Genomic DNA, 9,141 nt, shown 5'->3' on the forward strand with positions numbered 1-9,141 from the left:
TCTCTCTCTCTCCAACAAGCACACATGCCCTATAGCAAATCTCTCTCTTAAAAAAAAAAAAAAGTAGGCAAGGAAAAAATTATAAAAAGTATACCCTGGGCCAGCCTGTGGCCTGGTGGTTGAGGTGGTTGGACTCCACATGGCCAACCACACAGTGTGAGCCCAGGACCTAGCTACTTGAGAAACATGCCAGGCATGTGTACATGTGGGCATGCACTAAATCCCGAAAGGAGGAAGAAATGGAGATTGGATTTCAGCATAACTGCCCTGTGGCACTCCCCTTCTTCCCCAGCAAGCACCCGTGCCTGCTGATGGCAAACTGTAAACTAAATAGTATAATAGATGAATTTATAATCTCTAGTGTGAGCTAGCTGCTTTGGTCATCTGTTTTCCACTTTACATTATTTCATTTAATTTCTACCCGAAAGAACAGCCTCAGGGAAGTTTCCATTACTAGCAAACCGCTTCTCTGAATGTGCCTCGTCCCTGCCAGCTGCAGACCTATGTGAGGCCACGCACTGTCAGAGGGGTGCCTCTAGAGAATCCCCAACAGCAGCTGGAATGGGCTCCTCCTTTTTATCTTCTGGTTGTTTAAAAGGTCTGAATGGGGCCAATGAATTTCACAGACCAATGTGCAATCTACCTGGGTCAGGATTAGTCATGTAAATTGTTTCCCCCATCTGTTCTGAGGTGATACATATGAACATGATTAACTAAAATACACCCACAAATGTGTATGAAGAGAACTCCTTGGAAGGTTTGTTTGTTTTTTAAGCTAATACAAATGTTGTTTTAAAATTTTGCAGCCATGGGGCCGGCAGGTGGCATGGTGGTTAGGGGTGCTGGGCTCCCTACATGACCAACCACAGTTTGAGTCCTGAACCTGGAGGCTTGCTTTCCCTCTCTTCCATTCTCTTCTTGCTTTCCCTTCTCTTCCATTCTCCTCTTGGGATTTTGGGCATTCATACACACTTACCCTCTTTCTCTCTTGCTAGCCTGCTCTGTCCCTCTCTGGTCAAAATTAAAATAAATAGATAGTAGAAAGAAAGAAAGAAAGAAAGAAAGAAAGAAAGAAAGAAAGAAAGAAAGAAAGAAAGAAAAATAAAATAATTTGGACACCAGCCTGCTCCACTCCATAGTGGGTAGGGTCAGAAGGTACCTGAATCCCTGGGGATCTCGTTAAATGCAGACTTTGATTCAGCCCCCAACCTAGACTCTCTAAGCTCCTAGATGATGTCATTATTGTTGGTTCCTCAACCACAGTTTTGGGTAGCAACTCTGCCCTTATAAAACTTCCCCTGCACCCTTGGGGTCAGCAGGCACTGTGAAGATTAGGGCACTGGATCCTACACGGCCGACTCTACGGTTCAAATCCTGGACCTGGGGTCTTGAAATCACACTGAGAGAAGAATAGAGAAGGGACTGTGGTGTGGCCATCGCCCCTGGGGGGCAATTTCTTGCTTTCTCTCTCTCTCTAGTGAGTGTATGCACTCTACAGTAAAAACTAAAAAACTAAAAAAATAAAACAAAATAAAAAACTTTCCTCACACCCGACCAAGGGCGGCATCCTTGGGGTCAGCTGTTGCGCTCCTGTTCCCAGATGGCAAGCCGACCACAGAGGGCCTTTTACCGAGAACTGACACCAGACCTTCTCAATGTGCACTCTTGAACAGCTTCTCTGCCTGGCCTGGACAGACAGATCAGGTTAGACTTTCTCCAAGAACTGGTTACCTTTGCCTGTGGGACTATATTCAGTAGATGACCAAGTAGGAAGCCTAACAAGCAAGCCTCAGGCTTCCCCAGGCTTTAAGGATAGGAGACCTAGTTCTAAAAGTGAGGAGTGAGAGTTTCAGGTTTCAGGGAAAAAGCAGATTGCCCTACTTTTGGAGAGGGAGGAGCTTAGAATGGATCTTGTTTGCCTTTTCCCTGGTCAGGCAGCTGGGAAGGCAGGACTGACTGATCGGAGCTCTGCACCTAGAACCCTCCACGTTTACAGCGGCTGCACCCACTCTCTTTCCACAAGCTCTGCACCAAGTGGCCTGTAGACCTCCACAGATTTCTCCGCAGTCTTCACAAGGAGCCTGGTAGCAGATGCAGAGGCTTTCTCTCACCCACATGCCACCTCCGGGCAGCTAGGCCTCCAACCTGATGCAGTCAACAGTCCCTTTATCTATAACACTGAAATCCAAAAAACTCTCAAAGCATTTTCCCCTAACTCATTTAGAAACGCAACTGAGTATGACTAAACTTCTGTGGTGGCACAACCTAGCTGCATCGACGTGAGGCTACTTTCAAGTCTTACAATCATGCAGCTATGCACTGTATACCCTCCCAGAACCCTCAACTCCCCAACACACGTGGCTCTTTCTTACGGAACTGCAGCCCTCACCTCGAGCTCTGTGGCCTTCCTCAGAAGGCCATGAATGTCAATGAATTTCACTTCTGTGCATGCTGGCACCTCATCTCCAAGGCTGGATGTGGGTATCCGTTTGCCAGAACTGCTTTTTGTCAGAAATCTGAAACTGTCAGGCCTCACTTTCAGAAATCGGTCTTCTATCATTCGTTGCTCTCACTAACTCTCAGTTTTCCCTGCCAGGTCTCCCATTCTTTGGTTTGTGAGGGTCCTTCTATCAACCCCACATGGCCCAGAACATATGTCACACCCTGCCAATGCTATCATGTCTATTTGTGGCCTCAGTCCTGCAGAATTGACACTATCTTACTCCAACTGCTGTGTTTTCACTTTTCACCTTTGGTCTAGAGCACAATGGAGAAAACTGACACAAATGTGAGGAGGTGCCGCAGTGACCCACGGCTGGGTCCCCACTGCTGCCCGATGGGTCTATTCTGTAAACCCAACTTGCATGTACTACCAACTGCCAGCCTGCGCATTCAGGTATTTAAAATCTGACTACTCCTGGGACCTGCAGTTGGCATAATGGCTATGTCGCTGGACTCCCATGTAGCCGACCACGGTTCGAGTCCCAGACCCGATGGCTTAAACTCACCCCAGGCATGGGATTTCGGTGTGGCCATCCCGCCTGGGGGGTGATTTCTCGCCTTCTGTCTCTCTGTCTCTGGTGAGCGCACGCACCCTATAGCAACCCCCCACCCCCCAAAAAAACCCCCCAAAACACAATCTGACTACTCCAAACTTTATCTTCTGGTTTTAACCTACCACTTCCCCGCACTTCTGTTTCAGCAGATGAACAGTATCTTAGTTCACGTAAAAGATGCCCTAATCCATACAACTGCTTCCCCGGCTCTCTTTTTTAATTTGCCAGAGGTCACATGTGCTGGGGGGGAGGGTGTGCAAAGGAGAGGGAGAAAGCACTCCCCCGGGGCATGGTGATGCTGCAGTCCCTTCATGCTCATGTCGCCATCCTGCTGGGATCTGGGGCACGTACACACATGCCAGTATGTTTTTCAGGCTGCTGGGGGTCAGGATTCAAACTGGGCAGATGGCTATGTGGGACACAGCTCCTTTAACCACCAAGCCACAGAACCCCTGCCTCTCCATCTCTACCAGCTTCTCCAGAACGGCACACTTGCTGAATTTGCTGAATAAGATCCTTTTTAAAAAGTAATCTAACACAAAGGCTCATCCCTGCAGCTCACTGAGCTCTTGGTTTCATCAACTGTCTCCATATTTGCTTTATTTTCTTTTCTTTTGAGGGGGCAGCATAATGTAGGGGTTAGAATGTCAATCATAGACCTGGACTTAGCTCCCACACCTGGCTGACGCACCTTTCTTCCTTCTTCTTTTTTTTTTTAATGAGATTTTTGCTATAGGGCACATGCGCTCGCTGGAAACACAAAGAGAGAGAAAGAGAGGAATCACACCCAAGAGGGGATGGTCACGCCACAATCTCTTCTCCTCCATTCTCCTCTTGGGATTTTGGGCATGCATGCACACATACCAGGTTTGAGTTTCAAGCTGCTGGGTCTCGGACTTGAACTGCAATCAGCCATGTTGGAGTCTAGTGCTGTAACCACTACACCTCCTGCCGGCCCCCTGATGTACCTTTCTTAGACTGAACTTCTTCCCTGCAAAAACAGGGCAACTGCAGTGCCACTCAACAGGGCCACAAGACACTGCAGCCGTGTCTGGATAGTTAGTAAGTACACACCAACATCATGCTCAGCTCTGCTGCTTCTTCACCTTGGCCTATAATAGGTCTTTTAAGCACCATATTGTCATCTGTTATTCTTTTTTCACTAAAAACTCTACAACACAGTATGTGTATCCTTTGTTTTTTCTGTAAATTAAAGAACACGGAAAAGACTTAGGTTAGAACATAAACGCCCCCAACATACACATCGTGATGTGGGCGTTAACAGTCTGATGGGAGAGTTACTCTCTAAGTCACAGTGATCTGGTCTCCAGTCTACTGCTTCACAAGGTCACAAAGAACATTCTGACTGCCAGGCTCTGCGAGATTCCGTTTTGACTCTGCTCTGCCTGGCCTTGCTGCCCACACCCTCTTCCTGCTTTCTGTCTTGCGAGCTGGAGCTGCCTTCTTGCCAGCCTCACCCTCAGGATTCTGTCTTCAGCCCTTTAGCCCCCTGCTTCTCCCACAGGACCAGGTTCCGAGCAGGTAGTTCTGCTGGGACTGTCCGCAGCCACCTTCAACTCAGCAGGCTACCGATGGTATGTACCATTTCCCGCCCCGAGAACAATCACCGCGGCACCTACAGCCCATGATGTAGTCAGCACTACCCTCTCCACTTAGGAAAGGAGTCTCTGTGGAGCTACTTCCTCCTAACTCACCCCGATAGTCAGGGCAGAGCCAGGGTCTGATCTATGCTGCCTGAAGACAGAGCCTGGCCTCATGATGCCCCTCCACCCTGCCTCTCCTTACCCGAGTTAGGCCTCCCATCAGACCGCCAAAGCCAGAGACAAGAACAGTTGCAGGCACCAGGTTTCTCAACTTAATGCCGACAATGAGAATCAACTGTATGGGGTGTGGAGTTTTCTTGGGTTTTAACCCTAAATCTAGCAATGACCCCTTTGGTCCACAGGATTTAAGTGTTACAGATGGGAGACTCGCAAAAGTACAGACTCCAATAATTACCCAGCTACACGAGTCCTTGCTCAGGCTAATCATGCACGGAAGGTATTTCTGGGCACCATCTTCAGTCAGGGAAGATGACCAGGAATGAGGAAGGATGGCCTGGTGAGCTGCCTGGCCAGAGAAGGCAAGACACAGGGAGAGCATCACATCTGTTTGCAGAGAGGTCATTCTGACCCCAAAGCCTCCCCAAACTCATTGCAGGAATAGTTTCTGTTTAGGTGAGGGAAGGGAGGGGACGGGTTGCTCATAAAAAGAGAATGTTTGTATTTAAACCCACTGGCTGTCTGCAGGGATGTGAGATATTATAAGGGTCTTTTTAGAGACTATAAGGGTTCTGTCTAAAGGGAAATCTTTAGTTTCATGATACACTATTTTGCAACGTCTGGATCAATGTCTACCTTTTAAAAAGTTCATTTTAAAAACTGATTTTCTATATATATGCTATATACATCAATAAAAATACTTATTGATGGGCCTAGCAGGTGGTGTGGTGGTTAAGGCAGCTAGACTCCCACATGGCTGACTGATTCGAGCCCTGAACCTGGTAGCTTGCTTTCTCACTTTTTCCCCCTCTGTCTCTCACTGGTCAACTTCAAAAATAAAATAAAATAAAATAAAATAATGACAGTGAATAAATTAAATGTAAGAAGTCTTTATAAAAAATACTTATTAAAGAAAAAAGTATAGATTTTGGCTCCTTCCTTCTTCCCAAGCAGCAGCAGAGGGAAGGAAAATGCAGAGTGGCTGCTCACACGAAGCTGTAATTTACTGTCCCCTCATGGGCTCCAGAGTCACGAACGATGTGGCACCCATGCACAGTCATTAGGTATCTTTTAGTAGGCTGACTCCAGTGAAAATTAGAAAATATTTTTTAATTTAAAAATTCACGTTCTACATAAATGCCCCTGAATACATACTGATGTTAGAGGACTATTTTAGACACAGACAACGAGGGGGCCAATTTGACTGCCCAACTCAAAAAGTACATTATGCAACTTGATCTAGTGGGGAAAAAAGAATATTTTAAGTATTCACTTAACAGCACTAAAAAACCATTCTAAATATATAAGCCCTACTGATAGTGTGTTCAGAAAAAAAATTTCTATAGGTGTCAATAAACAATATTCAGGACATTTTACTGTTTTATAGATCCAAATGCATGTAACTTAAACAAGATGGATACGGCGAGTCTTCCTATCATTGGGCCTAAGACACTCTCTAAAGGAAAACTCAGACTCTGGGATGTCAGGTTTCTTCTGGCTCTTCAGGCTGTCCAGCTCCCTGTTCCCTGTGTAAACTGAAGGTAAAAACTTGGTAAGTCAGTGAAGGAGGTACTTAAATAGGCTTGGAATAATGTATATCAGCATGCCTGCCACAAGAAAGAAAAATGCAAAAGTTCAGGCTGTAAAGAAATAAAGCTGACATACAATCAGCGGCCATTTCCTGTTTTTACACTTCGATTTGGAAGTTCCTAACGAGGCTGTCTATTTCTGTGTGGCACGCATACTTCTAAGATGCTCCCAATGACCCCTGCCTCCTGGTGGTTATGCTCCTTTGGAATTCTGTCCGGAGTACAGGCTGGATTGCACTTCTAACGAGCAGAAAAATTGGTGAGATGTCACTTTAAGACTAGGTCATAAAGAACTGTGACTTCTATCTTGCTAGCTGGCTTCCTCTCTTGATCTCTTGCTTGCCCCCTCTGGTGATGCCAACTGCCATGCTGTGAGCTGCCCAACAACAGACCCCTGGCCACAGCTAGCAAGGAACTGGGGTCCTCAGTCAATAGTCCATGAAGAACTGAATCCTGCTATCAACCACCTGCATGACCTGGGAGCAGATCCATCTCAGGAGAACCAAGATGGTGTCAGCCCTGGCAATACCTTGACTGAAGACTTGTGAGAGCCAGGGACCCAGCTAAAGTATATCCAGATTCTTGATCCATTGAAACTGTAAGACAGTGAATGCTAGTGTTGTAAGCCACTAGGTCTTGGGGTAATCCGTTACTCAGAAATAGATAACTAGTACAGTATGCCCAACTCTAAAGCACAGGTCAGGAAACTTCTTTGATGAAGAGTCAGGCAGTAAATATTCTCAGCTTTGTGGGCCACATTGTCTCCATTGCCACCAAACTCTGTCATGGTGGCATGAAAGCAGCCATAGACAGTATGTAAACAAAAGAGTGTGGCTGCGTGCCAATAAAACTTTATTTACAAAAATAGGTGGTAATTTGGCCAGCTGCTATAGTTTGCCAACACCTACTCTAAAGGCTGTACAGAAATTATGCTTTCAAGTTAAAAGGCAGAAAAATCTTCATTTTAACAGAAGAAAGCTCAACCTATCACTGTAATCACAGGCAGTTGGAAAGTAACATAGTAGACATCTAACATTTCTTACTATGGTAAGCAGTCTACAAAGTACAAATGTACCTTTTATGACAAATGGATACCTCTACTTGCATTTTGATAGAAAAGTAGAAGTCCAACACTGGCGATAAATTTGGGCCAGAAGAACCCTTACTGAACTGTCATTTACCACCTTTGTGATCACACAGTGCTCCTCACGAACATGCTGTTTGGACGGTGGGGACAGACGTTACCTTTGTTTTTTGACAGTGGTGATGGAGGCTGCTCTGTAAACACTTCCAGGGGCGGGGAGTCATGGTGGTCGAAGTCTTTGTCCATGGCTTCTATGAGACTGGTGATGTCTGAGTCCTCTGAGCTGTGCCTTGTGCTGCTGGCACGTTCTGGGTGGGAAGGGTGTGTGAGAGGGGCAGGGGACAGCCGCTCGGGCTGTGGCTCCTGGTGCTGAGGCACTGATGGTGTTGGTGGAGGTGGAGAGTGCTGCTCCAGCGGGCTGTGGACATGGTGCTGGCTGCTGTGCTGGTTCTGTCTTGCCCCCTTGGACTTTCGGCCCGCTGTGTGACCCTGGGTCACTGCATTTGAATCTAAGACAAGGGGGCTGGTTTTGCTAGCAGACTGTGAGGAAGCTGCTTGTGCAGAAGTCCTACTAGAGGTACTGGAACTGTTTTTGGCTCTGACATTGTCCACGTCAGCTGAGTTTCTACTGCTGTGACTGCCATGGGGGTGGGCTGATGGGCCACACTGCTTATGACTCCCTGCACCTGGCCGGGACGATGAACCGCCTGCACCACAGAATCCCCTACTGTGGGTGGGGTCACAGCCGAGTGTGTTCAAGCTGGAAAAAAGGACCAAGTGTAGATTAGTAAACAGAACCTACAAAATCCAATATTGAAAGCATTTTATTTTACCAGTAAAGCTGCTACAAACATGACCTACTCTAGGAAAAAAACACAAGAAGAAACAGGGATAACTTCCACAACTCTCTAGGGTCTGTTCTATCTGAAAATTTTATAAATCAAGTCCATGAGCTACTGATTTTTAAGTCTCATCAAGAGAATAAAAGCGTGGTATCTGAAGTGAGCTCTTAATAACTGAGAGCTACATATAAGGTATTATTTGGTAATTAGAATTAAGATTTTCTTTCCCTTGAGAAAAGACGAAAAGAAGAAACTTATTTTTCCATGTAATTATATCAGCCAAAGCTATATACACCAGAGAACTTATTGCCAGAATGTGAACATACTTTCCTTCAGATGAAATACCAACGATTCTCCTGAGATCAAATGGCCTTCCCACATCAAAGGGCGGGTTTGAGGCCTCAAAGGACAGTCGCCTTCGGAATGGCTCCCAAATTCCTTGAGCTTCCAAATAGGCTGTTCCAATTACCAAAAGAAACAGTGCACTGCAGGGGTACAAAAGTCGGAGAATCAGGATTAGTTTATTAGTGAAAAAGTAACAAAATTTAATATTAAGGCAGAGTTTCTTGGTAAACTCTGCCTTGCTAAGTACAGCATGATATAGAACACGAAGATGTCTGTGACAATTTTTAATGGACAAGATAAAAAGATGTGCATGTGGATCAAAGTCTGCACACCAGTTCTAACAGAATGCCATCTCAGAGGAAGGCTTTAAATGGAGGAAATAATGACTTGTATCAGAAGAGACATCAGGAGAGTGATTTTTAGTTTCAATTTCCAGGGCCAACT

At 45.9% G+C, this 9,141-nt stretch overlaps 1 protein-coding gene across 1 annotated transcript in view; it reads right to left on the reverse strand.

Annotated features, from left to right (window-relative positions):
• Positions 1–9,141, reverse strand: part of TMEM131 (transmembrane protein 131) — a gene marked incomplete at both ends in the record, with an annotated part of 163,962 nt that overhangs the window by 29,559 nt on the left and 125,262 nt on the right. The window contains 2 exon segments of the mRNA XM_027767558.1: positions 7,672–8,270; positions 8,679–8,837. Of these exon segments, the coding sequence (XP_027623359.1) occupies positions 7,672–8,270; positions 8,679–8,837 (758 nt within the window).

The sequence above is a fragment of the Tupaia chinensis genome, unplaced genomic scaffold (assembly GCF_000334495.1).
Source record: "Tupaia chinensis unplaced genomic scaffold, TupChi_1.0 Scaffold144276_1, whole genome shotgun sequence".
NCBI classification, from domain to species: domain Eukaryota; kingdom Metazoa; phylum Chordata; class Mammalia; order Scandentia; family Tupaiidae; genus Tupaia; species Tupaia belangeri.